The sequence below is a fragment of the Malus sylvestris genome, chromosome 9, assembly GCF_916048215.2.
Source record: "Malus sylvestris chromosome 9, drMalSylv7.2, whole genome shotgun sequence".
NCBI lineage: Eukaryota > Viridiplantae > Streptophyta > Magnoliopsida > Rosales > Rosaceae > Malus > Malus sylvestris.
The window spans coordinates 2413221-2439395 of NC_062268.1; the positions used below are offsets into that span (position 1 = coordinate 2413221).

At 36.6% G+C, this 26175-nt stretch overlaps 2 protein-coding genes and 1 long non-coding RNA gene across 3 annotated transcripts; 2 read left to right on the forward strand and 1 right to left on the reverse strand.

Annotated features, from left to right (window-relative positions):
• Positions 1 to 1550: 1550 nt before the first annotated feature.
• Positions 1551 to 8567, forward strand: LOC126583588 (senescence-associated carboxylesterase 101-like). Its single transcript, XM_050248029.1, has 4 exons — positions 1551 to 1715; positions 2414 to 2774; positions 6642 to 7205; positions 7426 to 8567. Exons 1-4 carry the CDS (start codon positions 1708 to 1710, stop codon positions 8284 to 8286), a joined length of 1794 nt encoding a protein of 597 aa, XP_050103986.1. The 5' UTR covers positions 1551 to 1707; the 3' UTR covers positions 8287 to 8567.
• LOC126583598 (uncharacterized) lies at positions 6709 to 24515 on the reverse strand. The gene is made up of 2 exons (XR_007609787.1): positions 24368 to 24515; positions 6709 to 6789 (listed from the first exon to the last, which is right to left on the reverse strand). It is a non-coding gene; the product is annotated as an uncharacterized LOC126583598 (long non-coding RNA).
• Positions 19328 to 26015, forward strand: LOC126583587 (senescence-associated carboxylesterase 101-like). Its single transcript, XM_050248027.1, has 4 exons — positions 19328 to 19515; positions 20226 to 20586; positions 24220 to 24783; positions 25003 to 26015. Exons 1-4 carry the CDS (start codon positions 19508 to 19510, stop codon positions 25861 to 25863), a joined length of 1794 nt encoding a protein of 597 aa, XP_050103984.1. The 5' UTR covers positions 19328 to 19507; the 3' UTR covers positions 25864 to 26015.
• Positions 26016 to 26175: the final 160 nt, after the last annotated feature.

The following is a 26175-nucleotide window of genomic DNA, read 5'->3' on the forward strand; positions in this document are numbered from 1 at the left end:
TATATATATATATATTTGTTAAATAGTTTTATTATTTTTTTAAATTTTGGAAAATAATTTATAACGGACATTAGCTGTGGTCAATTAGTAATCGACAATGGTCATAGCACATGGTGTTAAACCCCAATCCACCAAGGGTACAATCCATGGTTATATTGCAATTGACAACGGGTATAGCCTATCCTAGAAATTGAGACTTTTTATTACATCTAGAATACTAACGGACACAGTATCCGTGGTGGATTGTAATTTATCACGAGTAGGGGTAGTATTGGTACAATTACCGTACCAAAATCCATGTACCAACCATATGATATGACAAAATCTATTACCATTACCATGCCAAACTCTCGGTATACCGAATTTCGGCATGCCAAATGGTTTGATTGGCATGGTATGGTAATGATAATTACCACTTTGTTTTGGGCCAAAATTTGATTTTTTCTTTTTCTTTTTCAACCCAATTCAAGGCCCAAACGTGTTTTGGCCACTCTTTTTGGCTTTCTAAAACTTTTTAATTTAATTATGAGAATTTTATAGAGATTCATTTAAGAAACAAGAAGTAAATAGATAGAAGAATTGTTGAGAAAACCCAACATCCCTAAAAAAAATAGTACGAAGATTCTTAAATTCCATCTCTACATTCTTTGTACAAAAATTAACTTGATAGACGAAGCTAGGGCGAAAGACATCCCAATTTGATGAAGGAGAAGATGAGATGGACTGCGAAGAGAGAGAGTCGCTGGAATGGGAGCAATAGAGATGAAACATATGGCTAAGAGTCGCAGAGCAAGAAGGCTTATGTTTTTATTGGGAAAGTAGAGGTTAAACGGTGAGATGATTTGATAAATGACTAGGAAAAAAAATATAACATGCATATATAATGATAATAATACATAATTATATATATAAATGAATAAATAAATGATATAATATTAATAGTAGTGGCACGGTACGGTATACCATTGGTAAGTTTTAAGTATCATTATCGTACCGAAAATGTATGGTACGATATAAATAACATACCATTACCAATGGTACAAATTTTTTGACACAACTTTAGTATGGTACGGTTGGTAATTCAGTTGGTATGATAATTTGGCAAAAAATTCCACCCCTCACAGGCATTCATCGTGATGGATGGACATTTTTTTCCTAATATATACCACTTATGTTACGAGCATAAAGAAAAATTTCTCTAAACAAGGAGCAAGTGGGAATAATAAATCTCAACTTTAGCACGTAAACGTAGATAACAAGACGAGTAAAAGCATCGAGGCAACGTTCTCCGAGAAGCTTTCAGGAACAAGATCCGTTGACCACGAAGTAGACTTTCCTGTGCATAGTCGACTTGGTGGGAGGTTTGCTCGTGGGGCCATTTGATTGGTGGGACAAAGACGTCCGTAATTATAATTATAATGATAGGATTGATTCCTCTACTCTAGATTGAATTGGAGCTGAATGATTGAATTTGTACGGCCCTGATTGGGCGGATTCCGCATTGGTCATCATGGCTTTGATTGATTAAATGGACGTCCAGCTAGCTTGAATTGGAACTGAATGATTGAACTTAAACGGTCCTGATTGGGCGGACTCCTCTTTGGTCATCATGGCTCTGATTGATATCAGTATAAAGAAAGACATTGACCATTCTGGTTTCCAATTCTCTCCATCTACTGTTTTTGAGCAGATCGGCAAAACTTGAAGATGAACAAGTAAGTCAACTTCAAACTCCTCCGATCCTTATTTTTCTTTGAATCCTTTGTCGTTGATTGATCTTATATTGTCTTGATTAAGCAGACATTGTTCTGAAATGGCTGAAGGTGTTTTTTAAAATCGTTGATTGAACAAGTTAAAGCTCTTACGGTTAAATCTGGCAAAAGAAAATTACAAAACGCTTTTAGATAGTGTAAGCTCTTTTCGGAAAAGCACTTGCTATGGCTAGACTTTTACCAAACACAATTTTAGCTCCAACTTTTCTAAAAACTGTTTTTAAAAATAAAATTGAGCAACCTCAGACCCGCCCATGTCAACCTTCAAGTTTTCAAGTGCTTTTTGAAAGAGCACTTGAGTATTTAATAAATATGTCTAATCTGTTCATAGTAAAAGAGAACTGCTTATGAGTAGAGTGTTTCTTACGAGTACAATGGCTTTATAATCGTCCTTATAATTTACCAATGTGTTTTGCTAAAGTGACTTCACTAGAAATACGACGAAAGTTCTTTAGAAAACACTTCTCCGACTCGTGTACATTTTTAAGTTTTTCTTTCAATATAATGAAAAACACTTTTGATCGTTAGAGTGACATTGTTAGCTATTTCAAAAACAGTTTCAAACGTATTTGTTATGGTTGGGTGTTATTGGCTTACATCCTCCATTTAACTTTGCTTCAATATTTTGTTGGTGATGACAGTATTAGCAGTGCTGGGCTTGAACTAGCAAATGTGCTGGTGACTTCTCCTCCCCTGCACCAGTCATGGGCAGCTGTTCAGAAGCAAAAGCTCAACACAGCTCCTGATCCGAATACGCAAACGGCCTTATATGTTACTGAAACCAAGCATTCAAACACCACCATCATATCTTTTCTTACTTCACCCGTCATGCTTCAAGATCCACAAGCAATGATTTCGTCGTTGACTCTGAGGGACAAAAATTTTCCCCTCTTTGAGTTTTTGTGCAGCAAAAACGCCCCAATTTTCTCCGTCAATGAATTGGCAATCGAATTCTTCGCCTTGAATCACAACGACCTCAACCTCGATCTTCTGAGGACAAAGGTGCATATTGTTGTCTCTCTGATAACTGATTGTGTTTAACTGCTTAGACTATTAATGTTAGTGAGAAACATTTAAAAATCATGTTTATAAATGTTAGATTATGTTGGCGCGAAACACTTACAAACCCTTGATTAATACTGTTATAAGGGGCATTTATTGCATCGTATTATCTCAGACTTGACTAGCTTGCTTGGTTTGGACTTAAGCATGATAAGAATAGGGGCTCAAAAAATTAATTTCAATTTTCTTTTAGTTTTTTTACTTCTCCCTCCACCTGTTACACACCTCACTCAATAAAATGTCCTACGAACACCAGAACTTCACTATGCACTACGTGCAACGAACATAATTATATTTTCCACTTTGTAATTGTGCAGAGACTTTCATAATTTTCTTTCAAATTAACACTACCAATCTTTATTAGAACCAAAAAATGGAAAAACTTATTGATTTGCACAATTTACTAGATTTTAAAATTGCCAGATACTTTTTATGAAGGGAAAAAAAAAACAAACTTTAACGAAAAGCATTCGGTACTGTTCACTTTAACGAAAAACCACATTTTTGCCCTAAAAAGTCAATCCTGGTACTATTCACTTTATCATTTATTTTGTCCTTATCATTAAAACTCAAAGTTTTCAAGTCTCTTTCATTAGTTGTCTTAAAAAAAAATTATGCGTGAACAACACTTCTCACAAAAAAAAAAAAAATAATGAAATATATAAATACATACCAAAGTAAATGTTTGCACACACTAACATGCAATATATGCAGTTTTTCATTTTGTCAAACAAATACAACATAGCACATTAAAGACATTTTGTAAATCCTATGGGTTGGTTAATATGGGCAACAACCTTGGGTTTGGTTGTCAAGTACTTAGCAGGATCTTCGAAATTGTTCCATAACACTGCTCCGAAATTGCATTCTTTAATCCCTGCTTGCAAATGCAAAAGTGGTTATCAATCGCTCCCTACTACTGTAAAAGGGAGATAATGATAGAACTAATTCAATGTGAAAAACTATAAGCTTCAATGAAATCAAATGACAGGAGAAAATTAATGCAAGTCACCACTTCTTGAGGATGAAGAGGGAGAGCATCGATGAATATTTTACTTCAAATTAAGGGATTTCTTCTAAGGAGGTTTATAGGGTTACCTATTTGCAAGATGACATTTATGTAAACCTGTGTGGATAACGGAGAACATGTAGTTAATATATTATAGTTGAGAAAAGCTATCTTTCTTCTTGTAGTTCATTTGTAAATTTATAAGAATACCTCATGTTTATGTATTACCATCACCCAGCTTTAAACCATATAAACATGTGTGGATGACTGATTTTGTAACGTAAAAGATAGAAAATCAAGATGACATTTAGAAGTCAAGATAAGTAGGAAAGGGATGCAAAAAAGAAGTGGGAAAGGGATGCAAGATAAGTGGAAGTCACAAAGCGGATAGCTTTTCATATGGCCTCAAGGTTGATAAATTTACAATGGTTAAGGATGCAAATCCGATATCTCCATAAGTTTGAGTCAGTAGAGGCACTTGAAAATAGAATGATAAGATGGTAACTTCATTCTGGTTAATCGAATGTTTTAGCTAGCAGCAAGTGGGTCAAGGCTCGATGCCAAAGTCATAAACTATGGTTTTAAAGCACATTTCAGCCACCAAAACCCAGAGTACTCATGTCAAATATTAACAGCCAAAATCCTGAGTACACACGATAAACTATAATTCATTAATGGGAATGAAACATCTGAGAAAATGTGAACTCAACAACCAAAACCCAGTGTACCCATGTCAAATATTAACAACAAAGGAATTTATGTATGTATGTCAGGAATCAAACAAAAAATTATCACCCAAAATAAAAATCAATCAGGGGTGCTTTATGTAATAGGAAGCCCAGAACCACTGTTCTAAGTGTTAGGCGGTTGGCCACCACCCCGATTAATGCCTAGACATTTGAAAATTAAGAAAGGGCGTATTGACTTGTTGAGGCACCCTCCTAGACCGCCTCGAGACCCGCCTAGACCGCCTAACCCGTCTAGATCTGCCTAGGCATCCGCCTAGGTCACAACTCACTTAAACAGAAAATAGATCACTTTCATTTTGCATTTTATTTTTCAATAAATTGTAAGAGACTTGTTGCATACTTAAATGAACACACATTATATCCTTGTTCCCCATGATTTCATTATGTTTCAATACTTCATAATGTATATGTCATTCTATTTTGTAGTTTATGATGAAATTATATATATTTTAAATATAAATACGTACTTATTTACACGAAATATAATAGATTTTACTTAAATCCGCCTAGTCCGCCTAGGCCCCGTCTAGCCGCCTAGGTTCTTGGTCCAAACCCGCCGCCCTACTAGCGCCTTTTAGAACCTTACCCAAAACAAAATAAAAAAACGGCTATATGGGTTATAGATCAGAAAATGGTGCTTTTGCATGCTCAAAAGATTGTTAAAAGGCCATAAAATGGTGATTATTATGTAACCAAATTGGAGAATTTTGGATAAGATTAAACAACAATAAGCAGGGAACAAAGAAAAAATTGCAATCAATTTACAAAAACTTAGCAATAAGTTCACATAAGGAAAAATAGCAGATAAATTGGGTAGCAATCAATTAAAAAGCGCACCCAATCACAGAACACAAATGTACACGCACCCAATTTTTGTGCTAGAAATTCAAAATTTTTAGAGATTTCGCATGCAAACAATGAAATCAATCAAAACCCAATAATAATTACGATCTGCAAAACAAAATTGAAGAAATTGATTGTCAAATTCAGAATTTACCAAACAGGACGAGGATGAAGGAGCGGGACGAGGATGAGGGAGCAGAATGAGCATGACCAGGATGGGTTAGCAGGACCAGGACGAGCGAGCAACTGTCTCGAAGATGGTCGTAGCAATCCGATGATATTGGGGTTCTCGCTAAGAACTTCTAGTGAAGCAGTTTGTTGGAGCAAGTTTGACTTAATCCCATTAAACTTAATTCTTCTGTCTAACAAACACAAGATTACACTAACAATTAGTCCTATTCAGTTCAATGAGATCTAGTGAGCCTAAACAAACACACCCTAAGAGCTTAATGTAGTAACAGTTGAGTCCCTTCCCCCTTTAAAGAAAATTAATGAAAAATGCTTCAAAACTTTACATTTTAATAAAAAATTATTTAGTAACTTTATTTAATGATAAAGATAAAAAAAATAAAAAATTTAAACATGCATGTGCCTAGCCCGCGTCCCCCTCTCCCCCCCCCCCCCAATATAACCAAATAAGAAAAAGTAAATGAAAACACACTACACATACATATGATATTATGTATGAATTAGCTAACTGTAACAACGATGACACCTATTTTTAGGCCTTTGACAAAATAAGTTAACACAAACACACGTCTGGTGCTATAATCTCGTAAGTTTCACAAACAGTGTAGTACTATTAAATTTCATAAACAATGTTAAGTTTCATAAACAGTATAGTAAGTTTCATAAACAATGTGTATGTAGACGCACGGTCCCCTGCGTTAGTTTTTTTTTTTTTTAAATTATGTCTTTTTCATTAAAATTTAAAGTTCTTTTGTCATTTTTATTAAAGTTTAAGAGTTTTTCATTAATATTTAAGTATTTTTTATTAAATAAAGTTATAGCATGATTTTTTGTTAAAATAAATTTAATCAAATGCCTTTTCATGAAAGTTCCCTTTCTTTATTGTTTCAAAACCGAGTTTTAAGTATTTTTTTTTTTCTAATATGAATGAAGTTCTGAGGACCTTATTCGTAGAGACGTCTCCGAACTGATTAAATGGCAGTTCAGTAATTGACTAACTTTTATGTAATATTTCAGCTGGTAGAAAGAAGCAAATCCAACTCATTGGTACTTGTCACTGGACAATCTTTTGGAGGCGCTGTAGCTACCCTTTTCACCTTATGGCTGCTAGAAAGCCTCGACTTATCGAAAGTGAAACGTCCCCTTTGTATCGCTTTTGGTTCACCTTTGATCGGTGACAAACAATTCGGACAATGTGTGTTGCAATTCCCATTGTGGAGTTCTTGCTTCTTGAATGTAGCCTCCATCGATGATCCTGTACTTCAATTCTTCCAAACCGCTTCGCAAGCGAGTGGTTATAAGCCTTTCGGAACATTCCTACTGTGCTCCTCTTCGGGTGGTTCTTGCTTTGAGGACCCTGATGCCATTTTGCAACTATTGGTGGAAACCAGCTCTCGGTGTGCCCAAAATCCAGGTCTGAATTCAGGGATTCAGTTGTTCGATTACGGAAAGATTTTGAATGATCTCAAGACTAAGGCATTGTCTAGAGATGTCTTTGAGTTGGTTGAAGAGGATAGAGTTCCACTTAAAGCTGGAATTAAAACACAGTTGGCAGCAATATTAGGAGTTCTCAGCTCACAGGTATCAAACTTTCAACAGAAATATCTGATTTGATGATGATTTTGGGAAATGGGTTCCGCACAAACCTGTTTATTTCCATCTCTTGATTCTCCTTTGATTTATTTAATCCAAAGACTAGAAATAAACACGGGTGTGCAGGGGGGGAATATGAGATTGCGGAAATCACACCCCATGTTTTGCTTCTAGCTACTAACTTTTCTCTCAACTACTTTTGTAAAAGTCATTGCAGCAGCAACAACCCAACATAGAATTCGAAAGTCTGATGAAAAAGATGGTCACTCACGAACGTAAACTAGCGATGCAGAAGACGAAGGTTTACAGTTCCTACTTGAAACTGAATGAGATGGAAAAGTACATGGCCTACATGGAATGGTACAAGATGTCGTCCGAAGACATGGGAATAGGATACTATGACAGGTACAGAAACAAGCGTTACGCGAGTGACATTATGGCCGAAGAGTACAAGAGGACGCTCTCAAGGTATTGGCATGACACGGTTACAGAAGCTGCGAACAAGCCCCGGCAAGAAGGAGCCGCAATGCCAGCCCCTTTTCTTTTTGCTGGAACGAATTACAGAAAGATGATCGAACCACTTTGCATTGCAGAGTACTACAAGGAAGGTGGAAAAGATTACATAGAGGAAAGGCCTGGACATTTCGTTCTTTTGGAGCAATGGTACAATGAAGAGGAGGAAAATAAGAAGAAAGAGAGGGAAGAAAAGGAGAACCCACAACTGCGCAGCGCAAGCAAGCCCAATTCAAAAGCGAAGAACGAGGCTCCTAATCTGAATGATGATTCTTGTTTTTGGGCGCACGTCGAGGAAGCGCTTATCTGGTGCAACGAACAAGCGAGTAATCCAGATGCTAAGCCAATGACCGAATATGAGCTTTACGTTCTGAATATGCTCGAGAATTTCGCAGTTACGGTTGATATTTTCTTGAAAAATAGCAGCTTCATGCATTGGTGGAACAAGTATAAAGTAATTGTGGGAAGCAACTACTCCTCAGCATTTACCGAGGTCATGAAGCGTAAGACTTATCGCAAATATGCGGATGGGGTCTCAGTTCGTACTGATCAATAATCCAATATAATTAAGTTTTAAGCAAGCAATTAAATCAGATAAAGCAAGATTAATTTTGCTGTATCGCTTATGATCTTCATAGAGAGACGTGCATTACTTGCAGGGCTTGTTGGTGCTACTAGTACTACTTTTGGATATTTTAATTTGTTTGTGGTTTCTTTTTGTGTGGGGGTAATGTTTCAAGGGGTAAATCTCAGTTTAGTATTCTTAAATTTTGTGTTTTTCAACATGTAGTACATTAAGTTATTTTTGTCTCCGAGTTATACTTAAATTGTTAATTTTGGGACAGTCTCATACATCCGTTAGTCTGACTGTTAAGTCTCCCATTAATTGATGATGCGACGCCTATGTGAACAATAACTGGACGTCATGTGTCATTAAAAGGTTCACGTGGAAATTCAAAAAAAAAAAAAAAAAAAACCGAAATTTCAAAATTCAAAATTTTAAAATTTCAAAAATTAATAAATTAAAAAAAGGTGGGGATAATTTCTTCCTCTATCCCCGTCCCTTTTTCTCTCTTATGCAATTATTGAGCTCTCCTTTGAATCTCAGATCCCCAGCAACCCTTGCCCTTGCGACCTTGTAACCCTTAGCAGAGGTTTGCAAACCTCGTAACCATCGCCTTTTGTTACGATCCAATTCTCTAAACCCTTAATCAACTGGCAAGTAACACAGAGGGTCGAGAGGAGGAGGGAAGGAGGAAGGTAGAAGGAGCGGAGCTCCAATATTTTTGTTTATATTTCTTTTTGTGTAAATTCTCATCTGATTACAATAGTGAGAGCTAGTGCTCTTGAGTCTTATACAAGTCACAACTCATCATGCCAGCTAGCTAATTATAACAAACTTCACTAAAACAGGAATAAGCCTAATAATCCCAAGATTAAAACCCTTAATAGTGATTAAGCTAATCACTAATTACAGATCATATCATTACTCCCCCCTTGAAAAACAACCTTGTCCTCAAGGTTAGGATTAGCACTTGAAATCTGGAACTTTTTCGCAGTGAATTCATCATAAGCCTCTTTGCTTTTATTGTCTGACCAAGGCACTGCACCAAAACTTGGACTGCAAAAACCTTGGTTGATATCTGCAACCTATCCCAGATGCTGAAAAAAAAAAAAAAGAGAACAAGCTTTGGAGATGACTCCCCGCGAAGCCTTGATGTCTCAGCTGGAAAGAATTTCTCCCCGTCATGTGATGTATGCAGATTATCCCTTACAATCAATTCTGGACCTTCCAAGCTGAGTCTCCCTGAAACAGATGGGAAATTTATTAGAAAAATAGATCAGCCCACATGTGTGTAATCTATATACAAAAAATCACTCTCTTCATTAGCCAAATCGTTTCACAAATCCCAAAACACAGAACTATATCTTGAACAGTGCTAATTAATGATTTCCCATTTACTTAAGCCCAACATCAGCGCCAATGAACTGATGAAAGAGCGAAAAAGAGAAACAAAAAACCTCAATGAAGCAATTAAATGGAGAATTACTTGATAGTGCTGGAAAATTACTACAAAACGTTTGAAAATTACCCATTAAGATTATAAAAAATTAAAAAAAATTAAAAAAAAAAGATGATGTGGAGTGGAGTGGGAATCACATACCGCCATCACCTTTAAATATGTAGTGCTCCCCTGAAAGAGCATCAAGAGTGACTGTGCAGAGAAACGAATGATTGAAAAATTCAAGCTCTGAGCTCAAAGTTGGGGCTTCCACTTTCCAACTGGGGAAGAAATAATAAAGAAAACACATAATCCATCAAAAATATTAATCAAATGGGTTTCTTCTAATTCAAAATTTGGACCACCCAAATTCTGATGAAGAAATAACCATTCAAAATTCCAACAGATTGAAGCTCTCACAGACTACAAATTATCAATACCCAGCAATAAAAAATTTGAAAACAGTAATAATGAAGGAAAAAGAAATTAAAGCTGCGAGCCATTCTCTAAATCTCAGGCACCAATCCAAATCACCAGTAATTTGCACATAATGATAAGAATCTAGCAGTATTTCCATTGTTTAAAACCCAAATTCTAGAAATCATGAAAAATGGAAACTTTATATGGAAATTGAAGCTTTACCTGCAGATTAGCAGCAGCAAACGAATCCAACGGCATATACCTCAAAAGTGAGTGACAGAGAAAGAGAGAGCTAAGAGATGAGTGAGAGAATCGATAAACAAAAACCCCCATAACCACAAAAGGAAATTTGAACAAAAACAAATATGCAAATCCAAAATCACAAAAACGAAATTGAAACACCCACACCGAGAAAGTTGTAAAACTCACCAGAAGCACAGTGCTTCCCAAAATTCTAGTTGTTTCACTCCTCTCTTCCCCAAATTTACAGGTATGTTTTTCTTTTCTGTAATCTGATTATAAATTATTAAAGATGATTACACGAACCACCGAAATCACCACCAAATTTCAACAAAGAAGTAACTAAGCACAACAAAAAGAAGAAGAAAAAAAAGGTTAAACTCTGTTTACTACCCTCATGTTTCGTGGTTTTCAACATTTAGTACATCAAGTTTTTTTCGTCCCAGAGTCATACCTAAAGTGTTAATTTTGGAACAATCTCATACATCTGTTAGTCAAACTGTTTATTCTCCCGTTAAGTGATGACGTGGCACCTATATGGACAATGACTGGACTCCAGGTGTCATTAAATATATTAAAATAATTAATTAAATAAAAGTTTTAAAAAAAAAACCCATCCCTCCTTCCCCCCTCCCCCAACCCAACCCAACCCAGAAGAAGAAAAAGGTGGAGGAAGAAAAGGGAGAAAAAGAAACCAAATCTGGGAAGAAGAAGAAGGAAAAAAAAACCGAATTTGGGAAGAAGAAGAAGAAGAAGAAGAATGAGGAGGAAGAAGATGAAGAAGACGAAGAAGAAGGAGGGAGAAGAAGAGAAAGAAGAGGAAGAAGAAGAAGAAGAAGAAGGAAGAAGAAGAAAAAAAAAACCGAATCTGGGAAGAAAAAGAAGAAGAAGAAGAAAAAAAAAACCGAATCTGGGAAGAAGAAGAAAGAAGAAGAAGAAGGAAGAAGAAGAGGAAGAAGAAGAAGGAGAAGGAGGAAGAATGATGAAGTAGAAGAAGAAGAAAAAAAAAACTGAATATGGGAAGAAGAAGAAGAAGAAGAAGAAGAAAAAGAAAAAAAACAGCAGCCCAAACCCAGTTCGTCCCCCTCCCCCCTGCAACCCACCTGCCTTCTCCCTCGTCCCGCGAACACGACCCACCTGTCTTCCTTCTTCTTCTTCTGGGTTACAAATTCGATTTTTTTTCTTCTTCTTCTTCTTCTTCTTCTTCTTCTTCTTCTAGGGGGGGCGGGGGAGAAGGATGGGGTTTTTTTTTAATTTATATTTAATTAATTATTTTAATTTTTTTTTAATGAGACGTGGCACCCAGTCATTGTCCACATAGGCACCACGTTATCACTTAATGGGATAATTAACAGTTTGACTAACGGATGTATGAGACTGTCCCAAAATTAACATTTTAGGTATGACTCTAGGATGAAAAAAACTTGATGTACTAAATGTTGAAAACCACGAAACATTAGGGTAGTAAACAGAGTTTAATAAAAAAAAATCAAATATTTGGCTTTTGGGTATTTGAGAAAAAGTGAGATTTAATTACCTGTCACAGGCTACAGTAATTGGGAGCACGATGGGGCGGCGAGGAGATTGAACAGATAAGGAAGCAAAGATCGAACATATATCACGAAGCGGAATCAAAATCGTCAATCGTGTTGCAGAGCACAGTTTTTTCCTTTTTGGATTTCTGCGGTTTCTGAGGAAGAAGTCGAGAGACTTATTGGACACCTAAGGTTATAACCGACCTTTTAATGTGTAATGTACACAAAAAAGCAAGACTTGAAGAGCAACTGAAGGGCAAAATGGGAAGAACATTGTCGAAGGAACAGTGTTTCAGTTCTTTTTCTCTTTTAGTTAATATAATATAATTGCTATGCTAAAACCCATAGTTCAGAGAAGAATCTTGCATGATCACTAACAACGTAAGGGAAAATCAAACTTTGTGTTGCTTGTTTTATGAATCTCTTTATTTTTTATTTCAAATTTATGAGTGTCTCACTTTTCCACAGTTTCTAATCTGTTATTGTTTTGGGAAAGTGGTTAAAATGGTATGAAATCATATCTCAATTCTCAATTTCTGAACTTATCAAAATCAAATATCGACAACATACTGAAAAATTGATAATTTCAGTGATTGGGTAAAAAATGATCATTTTAGCCAAATTCCCTCTTATTTTCTGTTGTCGTAATTTAGATTGCAACTTTTGTAAGTTTTTCTGATTTTGGTGTTGGTTTTTGTAGTTAAGTATCAAGGAATGTGTCAAGCCCCTATTTGGACATTCGTTTAGAATCGACACGTGACGTCACCAAATACCTGTACATCTACCATACCCTACTTCCAGGATACGGGCCAAACACAACTCACGATCCAAAAGCATAGTAATTTTTTTCGTATACTTTATGGCTGCATCTAACCTCCTCATTAGATTGCCTACGTATCATAAACAGGGATCAAGCCATTCATAGTTCGTCCTTCACTACCCTTGAACAATCATCACATAAATAAATATGTCTCAATATAATACCTTCATCCATACCATGTAACATATCAAATAACAAACGAAGCACAGTAATATTCTCTAGTCATGTTGCCATTCACCCACACATATGTTTTCCAACACCATCCAACAATCACACCAATCAATAACACATACAATACATCGACATGCAGGGCTAAAGTGACAAAGTTCGGTCGAAACCTACATCTCTAAAGCTGAAATCGAATCCAAGGAACCCAAACCACCCCTAGCTCGTCCCATATTCCTTCACGAGCCCAGAGCTTAAACTCGAGCAACTCTCGGACCTCACATCAGAGAAAACAGGAAATGGAGAACTACGACAAGTTCTCAAATTCTTTCGACCGAGGTAAAACTCGAAATACCTTCAATCTCTACCCTTTTGATGTTCTGATTCAATTTTTGAGTTGTATACGTGTTGTGACGACGTTTAGGTGCAAAAATCACTCGAGGATGAACTCCCTAGTTTTCTGGCGAAGTCCGCAAGTTTCAGACCATTTTTCTGGCCAAAACCTTTGGGCCATTGTTCTAGCCCAACCCAACAACTCAGTCAACCTAATCTAACCTAGCAAACCTGGCCTAACCTAGTGACCCGGATCTGTGAAACCTGCCCAAGCCTAGATTCGTGGGCCAGATCCACCCTGGGATCCGGCCCGACCCAATTCCCAAATGGATTTGAAATATTCCAGAATATTCCAAGAATATTCTTTGGAATATTCCTTGTGTTGACTTTTATGATATTTTCTCACGAACCTTCTTAGACTAATTTCGACGCCTTGAGTCCGTTTTTGACATCTATTTAGTGAAATTATAAAGATTTAATATGGTTGACCGGCTCGGTGTCTCGATTCACTTTTTGGGTCAACTGTTGACTTTTCGTTGACTTTTTACAAAATTTACCCGGGACTTCTCGTAGGGTAATTCGACGCGCTGATTCTGAATCTGCTGTCTGTTTCTCCAAATTCAAATGTTTTAATTAAGTTTTTACTAATGGGCCTCTATTATGCTTAGGTACTCTTTAGCATTGGCGAATTCTTATTTACATGTCTGAATGTCAGTAACCTTGCAAGTACCTGTGAGTGGACCCCTTCTCAAATTGCATGTTTTCATAACTATTAGGCTTGCATTCATGAAAATAATATTTTTTATAATTCTACATTTTATGAATTATTTATGCTTCATATTTGATTTATATTGCTTTCACGAAGTCTTTATGAATTATCTTAATAGATTTTGAAGAATTATTTATAATCCATTGGTTTAATGTTTATGAGAACTCGTATTTATGGAAATCACGTTTATGGATTTATAAGATTTGAGATATGTTTTATATACTTATCTAGTGGGTTATCATACAACACATACACACAACCTGACTATGTAGACGTCTATGGCCATAGGACACAGTTGAGGATATTTATGACATACTCCCAGCTTTACTGGCGAAACCAGTGTCGGACAACTTTAATAGCCACGGCTAGTGTCGGTATGTTATGTTTATAGTTATATTTTCTTCTCTCGCGTAACCCAGAGTCGTATAGCTTCACCTTCGGGTGATGGGACCTACCATGTTTCTTCACCGGCATAACCTAGAGTCGTACAACTTCACCTCCAGGTGATGATTATGCCTTCGGGCGACTATGATACCCCTAGTTGAGTATATCACAGAGTTTATTTACGAGATTCTCATATCTGCCTTCGGGTGTTACTATCGATTTCCAAAGAGGATTTTATCGTTACAAAATTTTTAGCATGCTAGAGTTTCCAAAAAAACTATTATGTAGTATTATATGGGTTTTCAAAACAGAGAGTTAATATGTTCAGAAAAAGAAAACGTTTTTTGTATTATTACTACTATTATTATAAATTATCGTCCACTTACCCTTTCATTCTTGCGCCCCCTTCAGGATTTAGAATCGAGACGTACGATCCCGGCGTCAGGGCACTTCCGTATAGGTATCTTTGAGTCTTCTCAGTGTATGGCCCATTTCCCTTGTTCGTGCCTTTTTATAATTATTCTTTCACATTATTCTTGCTTAGTTGTAGGCTCTGAACACGTTTCCTTAATTGCGTATTTCTTTATAGTTACATATTTTAGTCACTTTTGTTTACTGATACCACTTGCATGCATGTTAAAATGGCTTCGTCACCTTTAGGTGTCAGCCAGCATGTGCCTACCCTAGTATTCGAGGATATCGGGGTTGGGGCATGTCAGCCTGGGTGGTCGTAGGTGCACAGGGGCGCGCGTGGGCCATCAGACCTTGGGCCTGCGCTGCGTGCTGGGCTAGTGCTTGCTCTTCATGGGTCTGGGCCTAGCTAGTAGTGAGTTGGGCTCGACTGGTAACGAGCTGGTCCTTAGTCGTCTGCCCATGGGTTCTTTTTGCTGGTTGGCCAGCTCTGCTGGTCTTCCGTGCACCTGGACCTGCTGCAGTGGCTTAGGCCTCATTCCCTGGGCCTAATATGGCAGCTGTCACGTTTTCGACCTCTTACATGTGGTTCGTGAGCCCCTGTTTCAACGTAGTTGGCCATTTGTAGCACGCGCTTGGGCCTCGGCTTAGGCTGCTACTATGAAATCACATTCTTGGATTTCACTATTATAATTTCCATGTTTTGTATTCGCGAAATTTTATATTATTTTTTGCAAATTTAATTTAATTTAGTTAATTTAGAATTTTAATTCCTTAGTTACAAAGTTTGAAATTTTGAAAAGAATCATTTAAAATTTGTAGACCTTTCAAGTTCAAAATTAATGTTTTCAAAAAAGATCAATCATACGAACGTGTAGGCAAAAGCCGTTCACGAACGGAGCTATAACAAAGTTATGAGTGACGAAAGTTGGAGATAAATGTTAATTTAGGAATTTCTCTAAATGAAAACTTACTATTTTTATTTGGAAGAGGGACCAATCAGATTGGGGAAAAGCCCATTTAATGGGAGGATGGACTAATCAGAAATGGGAGGAAGGTTGACCAATCAGAAAAGATAGAACCAACAGAGCCGAATCCTCCCTCAACCCGCAGGACCCGGTTTCTGGCGACTTTTGCTTCCTTTTTTTTGTCAATTTTTCGACGAGTTGGAGACATCCATCACCACCACATGACTCATCAACCTCCCCTCTTCAATTCTCACCTAAACTCAACTCAGTTTTACTCTAATTTCATGATGAACTCCTTCGGCGAGTTCATGAGTCCTGCATTGGTGATCTGCCATTTTTTAAAGTTATTTTTTTTACCACCACCACCCACAAACACCCTTTAAGCCCAGGAACATGACCCAAACAAGTTTGGGGTGAACAGAGCAACGAAGAGGATGAATCAAAGTGCACCATTTTTAGGGTTTTCCGATGGATCGTGGTATTATCAGGCCTTAGACCTCGACCCATGTATAAAACTTACTCCCTTCTTCAAGATCTTTATTTTGGTATAATTTGAGAAATTTTGGAGTTAGGTGAATTTTCGAACAAATCGGGGCGGTCAACCACCTCGTGCGGCAGCGCGTGCTGGTGGCGCATAGCTCGAGGACCCATTTGGTCCTTCTTGAGTACATTTGATGCCCAATTCCATATTTGATATCTGATTGAAAAAAATTTGTCGCTTGAACATATTTTCGTTAGGGTCCGCCACTTGAATATTGTAACTTTGAGATGTGGAGGCAATTGAAGATTAGAGTTTGATTATCAAGGAAATGGAAACAGGCTTCAAGCTTGGTTTGAGATGTGGAGGCAACTGCTGATACATATATGTTTGGATGCTATGTTTAGAATTATTTAATTTTGCATTGACATGGTTAAAATTCTAGAAGAAAAAAAATGAGAAATTTCCTTGTTATGATGTTCAAGATATGAACTGTGATAGCCACAACTATTATGTCATATTTTAGAAGGAATACTTTTTGCCTTTAGCAACATTTTTATTTTGTTGAAAAGAAGGAAGAAAGATGCTATTTGTGGCATTTGTTATGCTATTTGTTTCATAGGAAATCTGGAAAAATCTACCAAAAATCCCTCCAATTTTTTTTCGTCAGCAAAATCAATTCCAAAAGAAAGATTAATGAGGCTTTCAAAAAAATTTTAAAAAAATTAAAATGCTCAAAGTCCAAGAATTCTCACCAATTTATTTTAGTCATTAAAATTATACTTAATGAGGTTTCCAAAATTCTAGGCACATTAAAAACAATATAAGGGCAAATTTGGAAATCAAATTAAAATAATTAAAATAGATAAATCAGAAATATAGGAGTGTGGATTGAGATTTTGAGGGTGTCAATAACAGCTACCTATGCAATTTTGTTGGTTATTATGTACTAAAATATATAAATACAAATATATATAGGGAACTGTTATTATCACTCCAAAAATTTTATTCTACACTCCTCATAAGTGTATTTTTTTTTTTAATTATAGAAAGTTTGGAGTGTCAAATGAGATTTTTTGAGTGTCTATATATATATTGTTGATGCACAAAACCGGAGGTCTTGGAACAACGTAAATCCGACCGTGAATCTGCATAAAATGTAAATAACACAAGATGTATCGTGGTTCACCCCAAGGTTTGGGCTACGTCCACATTGATAGTTGATTCTGTTTCTCTGTAATTGTATGGATACAAGTGTTTGGGGGAAGTCCCCCGGAGGAGAAAGAAGAGAAGGGAGAGGAGAGCCTCGGTGGTGTGAGGTCTCTCCTGAATGTAATGATAGCTTCTCTTAGCCTTCTTAGGCTTGGCTCTTTTGCCTCCTTTAGAATGAGGGTAGGAGTCCCCTTTTATAGAATAAGGGGCTCCTCCTCTTTTACAAAGTATGGGCTTTAGTGTGAGGCCCAAATACAAGGCCCAAGGCCCAAATATACGAGGCCCTAAATATGGTATAAACATATATATATTTGTTAAATAGTTTTTTTTTTATTTTTTTTATTTTTGGAAAATAATTTATAACGGGCATTAGCTGTGGTCAATTAGTAATCGACAATGGTCATAGCATGTGGTGTTAAACCCCAATCCACCAAGGGTACAATCCATGGTTATATTGCAATTGACAACGGGTATAGCCTGTCGTAGAAACTGAGACTTTTTATTACATCTAGAATACTAATGAACACAGTATCCGTGGTGGATTGTAATTTATCACGGGTAGGTGTAGTATTGGTACAATTACCATACCAAAACCCATGTACCAACCTTATGATATGACAAAATCTATTACCATTACCGTGCCAAACTTTCGGTATACCGAATTTCGGCATGCCAAATAGTTTGATCGGCATGGTATGGTGATGATAATTACCACTTTGTTTTGGGCCAAAATTTGATTTTCTTTTTCTTTTTCTTTTTCCACCCAATTCAAGGCCCAAACGTGTTTTGGCCACTTTTTTTGGCTTTCTAAAACTTTTTAATTTAATTATGAGAATTTTATAGAGATTCATTTAAGAAACAAGAAGTAAATAAATAGAAGAATTGCTGAAAGAACCCAACATCCCAGAAAAAAAATACCTCAAAGATTCTTAAATTCCATTTCTACATTATTTAAAATTGTACAAAAATTAACTTGATAGACGAAGCTAGGGAGAAAGACATCTCAATTTGATGAAGGAGAAGATGAGATGGATTGCGAAGAGAGAGAATCTTCGGAACGGGAGCAACATAGATGAAGCTGATGGCTAGATGAGAGAAAAAATGAAGAGTCGCAGAATAAGAAGGCTTATGTTTTTTATTGGGAAAGTAGAGGCTAAACGGTGAGATGATTTGATAAATGACTAGGAAAAAAATATATAAAATGCATACATAATGATAATAATACATAATTATATATAAAAATGAATAAATAAACGGTATAATATTAATAGTGGTGGTACGGTAGGGTATACCATTGGTAATAGTTTTAAGTATCAATATTGTACCGAAAATGTATGGTACGGTATAAATACCGTACCATTACCAATGGTACAAATTTTTTGGCACAACTTCTGTATGGTAGGGTTGGTAATTCGGTTAGTATGGTAATTTGGCAAAAAATTTCATCCCTCACAGGCATTCATCTAGATAGATGAACTTTTTTTTCCTAATGTGTACCACTTATGTTATGAGCATAAAGAAAAATTTCTCTGAACAAGGAGCAAGTGGGAATAATAAATCTGAACTATAGCACGTACACGTAGATAACAAGACGAGGAAAAGCATCGAGGCAACGTTCTCCGAGAAGCTTTCAGGAACAAGATCCGTTGACGACGAAGTAGACTTTCCTGTGCATAGTCGACTTGGTGGGAAGTTTCCTCGTGGGGCCATTTGATTGGTGGGACAAAGACGTCCGTAATTATAATTATAATGATAGGATTGATTCCTCTACTCTAGATTGAATTGGAGCTGAATGATTGAATTTGTAAGGCCCTGATTGGGGGGATTCCTCATTGGTCATCATGGCTTTGATTGATTAAATGGACATATAGCTAGCTTGAATTGGAACTGAATGATTGCACTTAAACGGTCCTGATTGGGCGGACTCCTCTTTGGTCATCATGGCTCTGATTGATATCAGTATAAAGAAAGACATTGACCATTCTGGTTTCCAACTCTCTCCATCTACTGTTTTTGAGCAGATCGGCTAAAGCTTGAAGATGAACAAGTAAGTCAACTTCAAACTCCTCGTATCCTTATTTTTCTTTGAATCCTTTGTCGTTGATTGATCTTATACTGTCTTGATTAAGCAGACATTGTTCTGAAATGGCTGAAGGGTGTTTTTCAACAAGTAAAAGCTCTTACGGTTAAATCTGGCAAAAGAAACTTACAAAACGCTTTTAGATAGTGTAAGCTCTTTTCGGAGAAGCACTTGCTATGGCTAGACTTTTACCAAACACAATTTTAGCTCCAACTTTTCTAAAAACTGTTTTTAAAAATAAAATTGAGCAACCTCAGACCCGCCCATGTCAACATTCAAGTTTTCAAGTGCTTTTTCAAAGAGCACTTGAGTATTTAATAAACATGTCTAATCTGTTCATAGTAAAAGAGAACTGCTTATGAGTAGAGTGTTTCTTACGAGTACAATGGCTTTATAATCGTCCTTATAATTTACCCATGTGGAATTTCATTCTTACTAGTGTTTTGCTAAAGTGACTTCACTAGAAATACGGCGAAAGTTCTTTAGAAAACACTTCTCCTACTCGTATACATTTTTAAGTTTTTCTTTCAATATAATGAAAAACATTTTTTATCGTTAGATTGACATTGTTAGCTATTTCAAAAGCAGTTTCAAACGTGTTTATTATTATATGGTTGGGTGTTATTTGCTTACATACTCCATTTAACTTTGTTTCAATATTTTGTTGGTGATGACAGTATTAGCAGTGCTGGGCTTGAACTAGAAAATGTGCTGGTGACTTCTCCTCCCCTGCACCAGTCATGGGACGCTGTTCAGAAGCAAAAGCTCAACACAGCTCCTGATCCGAATGCACAAACGGCCTTATATGTTACTGAAACCAAGCACTCAAACACCACCATCATATCTTTTCTTACTTCACCCGTCACACTTCAAGATCAACAAGCGATGATTTCGTCGTTGACTCTCAGGGACAAAAAATTTCCCCTCTTTGAGTTTTTGTGCACCAAATACAACACAAGTTTCACCGTCAATGATTTGGCAATCAAATTCTTCGCCTTGAATTACGACAACCTCAACCTCGATCTTCTGAGAACAAAGGTGCATATTGTTGTCTCTCTGATAACTGATAGTGTTTAACCGCTTAGACTATTAATGTTAGTGAGAAACATTTAAAAATCATGTTTATAATGTTAGATTATGTTAGCGTGATACACATACAAACCCCTCATTAATACTGTTATAAGGGTGCATTTGTTATCTCGGACTTGACTAGCTTGCTTGGTTTGGACTATGCAGGATAAGAATAGTGGGCTCAAACAATTAATTTCAATTTTCTTTTAATTTTTTTACTTCTCCCTCCACCTGTTACACACCTCACTCAATAAAATGTCCTACGAACACCAGAACTTCACAATGCACTACGTGCAACGAACATAATTATATTTTCCACTTTGTAATTGTGCAGAGACTTTCATAATTTTCTTTCAAATTAACACTACCAATCTTTATTAGAACCAAAAAATGGAAAAACTTATCGATTTGCACAATTTACTAGATTTTAAAATTGCCAGATACTTTTTATGAAGGGAAAAAAAATGATGCGTGAACAACACTTCTCACAAAAAAAAATAATGAAATATATAAATACATACCAAAGTAAATGTTTGCACACACTAACATGCAATATATGCAGTTTTTCATTTTGTCAAACAAATACAACATAGCACATTAAAGACATTTTGTAAATCCTATGGGCTAGTTAATATGGGCAACAACCTTGTGTTTGGTTGTCAAGGACTTAGCAGGATCTTCGAAATTGTTCCATAACACTGATCCGAAATTGCATTCTTTAATCCCTGCTTGCAAATGCAAAAGTGGTTATCAATCTCTCCCTACTACTGTAAAAGGGAGATAATGATAGAACTAATTCAATGTGATAAACTATAAGCTTCAATGAAATCAAATGACAGGAGAAAATTAATGCAAGTCACCACTTCTTGAGGATGAAGAGGGAGAGCATCGATGAATATTTTAGTTCAAATTAAGGGATTTCTTCTAAGGAGATTTATAGGGTTACTTATATGCAAGATGACATTTATGTAAACCTGTGTGGATGACGGAGAACATATAGTTAATATATTATAGTTGAGAAAAGCTATCTTTCTTCTTGTAGTTCATTTGTAAATTTATAAGAATACCTCAGGTTTATGTATTACCATCACCCAGCTTTAAACCATATAAACCTGTGTGGATGACTGATTTTGTAATGTAAAAGATAGAAAATCAAGATGACGTTTAGGAGTCAAGATAAGTGGGAAAGGAATGCAAGATGAGTGGAAGTCACAAAGCGGATAGCCTTTTATATGGCCTCAAGGTTGATAAATTTACAATGGTTAAGGATGCAAATCCGATATCTCCATAAGTTTGAGTCAGTAGAGGCACTTGAAAATAGAATGATAAGATGGTAACTTCATTCTGGTTAATCGAATGTTTTAGCTAGCAGCAAGTGGGTCAAGGCTCGATGCCAAAGTCATAAACTACGGTTTTAAAGCACATATCAGCCACCAAAACCCAGAGTACTCATGTCAAATATTAACAGCCAAAACCCTGAGTACACACAATAAACTATAATTCATTAATGGGAATGAAACATCTGAGAAAATGTGAACTCAACAACCAAAACCCAGTGTACCCATGTCAAATATTAACAACAAAGGAATTTATGTATGTATGTCAAGAATCAAACAAAAAATTATCACCCAAAATAAAAATCAATCAGGGCTGCTTTATGTATTAGGAAGCCCAGAACCACTATTCTAAGTGTTAGGCAGTTGGCCATCACCCCGATTAATGCCTAGACGTTTAAAAATTAAAAAAGGGTGCCTTGACTTGTTGAGGCACCCTCCTCGACCGCCTAACCCGTCCAGACCTGCCTAGGCATCCGCCAAGGTCACGACTCACTTAAACAGAAAAAATATCACTTTCATTTTGCATTTTATTTTTTCAATAAATTGTAAGATTTGTTGCATACTTAAATGAACACACATTTTATCCTTGTTCCCCATGATTTCATTATGTTCCAATACTTCATAATATATATGTCATTCTATTTTGTAGTTTATGATGAAATTATATATATTTTAAGTATAAATAGGCACTTATTTACACGAAATATAATAGATTTTACTTAAATCCGCCTAGTCCGCCTAGGCCCCGTCTAGCCGCCTAGGTTCTTGGTCCAAACCTGCCGCCCGACTAGCGCCTAGCGTCTTTTAGAACCTTGCCCAGAACAATATAAAAAAACGGCTATATGGGTTATAGATCAGAAAATGGTGCTTTTGCATGCTCAAAAGATTGTTAAAAGGCCATAAAATGGTGATTTTTATGTAACCAAATCGGAGAATTTTGGATAAGATTAAACAACAATAAGCAGGGAACAAAGAAAAAATTGCAATCAACTTACAAAAACTTAGCAATTAGTTCACAGAAGGAAAAGTAGCAGATAAATTGGGTAGCAATCAATTAAAAAACACACCCAATCACAGAACACAAATGTACACGCACCCAATTTTTGTGCTAGAAATTCAAAAAATTTAGAGATTTCGCACGCAAACAACGAAATCGATCAAAACCCAATAATAATTACGATCTGCAAAACAAAATTGAAGAAATTGATTGTTAGATTCAGAATTTACCAGACAGGACAAGGATGAAGGAGCGGGACGAGGATGAGGGAGAAGATCGAGCGTGACAAGGATGGGCGAGCAGGACCAGGACGAGCGAGCAACTATCTCGAAGATGGTCTTAGCAATCCGGTGATATTGGGGTTCTCGCTAAGAACTTCTAGTGAAGCGGTTTGTTGGAGCGAGTCCGACTTAATCCCATTAAACTTAATGTCTAACAAACACAATATTACACTAACAATTAGTCATATTTAGTTCAATGAGAGCTAGTGAGCCTAAACAAACACACCTTAAGAGCTTAATGTAGTAACAGTTGAGTCTCTTCCCCTTTTAAAGAAAATTAATAAAAAATGCTTTAAAACTTTGCATTTTAATCAAAAATCATTTAGTAACTTTATTTAATGAGAAAGATAAAAAAATAAAAAATTTAAACATGCATGTGCCCAGCCCGCGTCCCCCCCCCCCCAATATAACCAAATAAGAAAAAGTAAATGAAAACACACTACACATACATATGATATTATGTATGAATTAGCTAATTGTAACAACGATGACACCTATTTTTAGGCCTTTGACAAAATAAGCAAACACACGTCTAGTGCTATAATCTCGTAAGTTTCATAAACAATGAAGTATTGTTAAGTTTCATAAACAATGTAGTACAGTTAAGTTTCATAAACAGTGTAGTAAGTTTCATAAATAATGTGTATGTGGACGCACGGGTCCCCCGCGTTAGTTTTTCTTTTTAAAAAAATTATGTCTTTTTCATTAAAATTTAAAGTTCTTTTGTCTTTTTTATTAAAATTTAAGAGTTTTTCATTAATATTTAAGTATTTTTCATTAAATAAAGTTATAGCATGATTTTTTGTTGAAATAAATTTAGTCAAATGCCTTTTCATGAAAGTTCCCTTTCTTTATTGTTTCAAAACCGAGTTTTAAGTATTTTTTTCTAATATGAATGAAGTTCTGAGGACCTTATTCGTAGAGACGTCTCCGAACTGATTAAATAGCAGTTCAGTAATTGACTAACTTTTATGTAATATTTCAGCTGGTAGAAAGCAGCAAATCCAACTCATTGGTACTTGTCACTGGACAATCTTTTGGAGGCGCTGTAGCTACCCTTTTCACCTTATGGCTGCTAGAAAGCCTCGACTTATCGAAAGTGAAACGTCCCCTTTGCATCGCTTTTGGTTCACCCTTGATCGGTGACAAACAATTCGGACAATGTGTGTTGCAATTCCCATTGTGGAGTTCTTGCTTCTTGAATGTAGCCTCCATCGATGATCCTGTACTTCAATTCTTCCTAACCGCTTCGCAAGCGAGTGGTTATAAGCCTTTCGGAACATTCCTACTGTGCTCCTCTTCGGGTGGTTCTTGCTTTGAGGACCCTGATGCCATTTTGCAACTATTGGTGGAAACCAGCTCTCGGTGTGCCCAAAATCCAGGTCTGAATTCAGGGATTCAGTTGTTCGATTACGGAAAGATTTTGAATGATCTCAAGACTAAGGCATTGTCTAGAGATGTCTTTGAGTTGGTTGAAGAGGATAGAGTTCCACTTAAAGCTGGAATTAAAACACAGTTGGCAGCAATATTAGGAGTTCTCAGCTCACAGGTATCAAACTTTCAACAGAAATATCTGATTTGATGATGATTTTGGGAAATGGGTTCCGCACAAACCTGTTTATTTCCATCTCTTGATTCTCCTTTGATTTATTTAATCCAAAGACTAGAAATAAACACAGGTGTGCAGGGGGGGAATATGAGATTGCGGAAATCACATCCCATGTTTACTTCTAGCTACTAACTTTTCTCTCAACTCCTTTTGTAAAAGTCATTGCAGCAGCAACAACCCAACATAGAATTCGAAAGTCTGATGAAAAAGATGGTCACTCACGAACGTAAACTAGCGATGCAGAAGATGAAGGTTTACAGTTCCTCCTTGAAACTGAATGAGATTGAAAAGTACATGGCCTACATGGAATGGTACAAGGAGGAGTCCAAAGACATGGGAATTGGATACTATGACAGGTACAAAAACTTGCGCTATGCGAGTGACCTGAATGCCAAAGAGTACAAGAAGAGGCTCTCGAATTACTGGGAGGACACGGTTGCAGAAGCTGAGAGCAAGCCCCAGAAAGAAGGAGCCGCAATGCCTGCCCCTTTTCTTTTTGCTGGTACGAATTACAGAAAGATGATCGAACCGCTTTGCATTGCAGAGTACTACAAGAAAGGTGGAAAAGATTACATAGAGGAAAGGCCTCGACATTTTGTTCTTTTGGAGCAATGGTACAATGAAGAGGAGGAAAATAAGAGGGGAGAGTGGGAAGAAAGGGAGAACCCACAACTGCGCGGCGCAAGCAAGCCCAATTCAAAAGCAAAGAATGTACCTCCTAATCTGAATGATGATTCTTGTTTTTGGGCGCACGTCGAGGAAGCGCTTATCTGGTGCAACGAACAAGTGAGTAATCCCGATGCTAAGCCAATGACCGAATTTGAGCTTTACGTTCTGAATATGCTCGATAATTTCGCAGTTAGGGATGATATTTTCTTGAAGAATAGCAGCTTCATGCATTGGTGGAACAAGTATAAAGTAATTGTGCGAAGTAACTACTCCTCAGCATTCACCGAGGTCATGAAGCGTAAGACTTATCGCAAATATGCGGATGGGGTCTCAGTTCGTACTGATCAATAATCCAAGATAATTAAGTTTTAAGCAAGCAATTAAATCAGATAAAGCAATTTTAATTTTGCTGTATTGCTCATGATCTTCATAGAGAGACGTACATTACTTGCAGGGCTTGTTGGTGCTACTACTTTTGGATATTTTTGTTTGTGGTTTCTTTTTGTGTGGGGGTAATGTTTCAATTATAAAGTAGTAATTTCCACTTCATAAAAGGAATGACACTCGTAGTTTGATTCCATTAGGCTCGATTATACGCCATGTCTTCCGTTAGATCTAAGTACTCTAAGTTTTTTCTTAGAGTCTCTTCCAAAGTCTTCTTAG

Bases quoted from the DNA above. Each gene is read 5' to 3' on its own strand.
- LOC126583588 (XM_050248029.1), top strand. The intron at 2,775-6,641 runs GTGCATATTGTT...GTAATATTTCAG, and splicing joins TCGATCTTCTGAGGACAAAG to CTGGTAGAAAGAAGCAAATC. The intron at 7,206-7,425 runs GTATCAAACTTT...CTTTTGTAAAAG, and splicing joins TAGGAGTTCTCAGCTCACAG to TCATTGCAGCAGCAACAACC.
- LOC126583587 (XM_050248027.1), top strand. The intron at 20,587-24,219 runs GTGCATATTGTT...GTAATATTTCAG, and splicing joins TCGATCTTCTGAGAACAAAG to CTGGTAGAAAGCAGCAAATC. The intron at 24,784-25,002 runs GTATCAAACTTT...CTTTTGTAAAAG, and splicing joins TAGGAGTTCTCAGCTCACAG to TCATTGCAGCAGCAACAACC.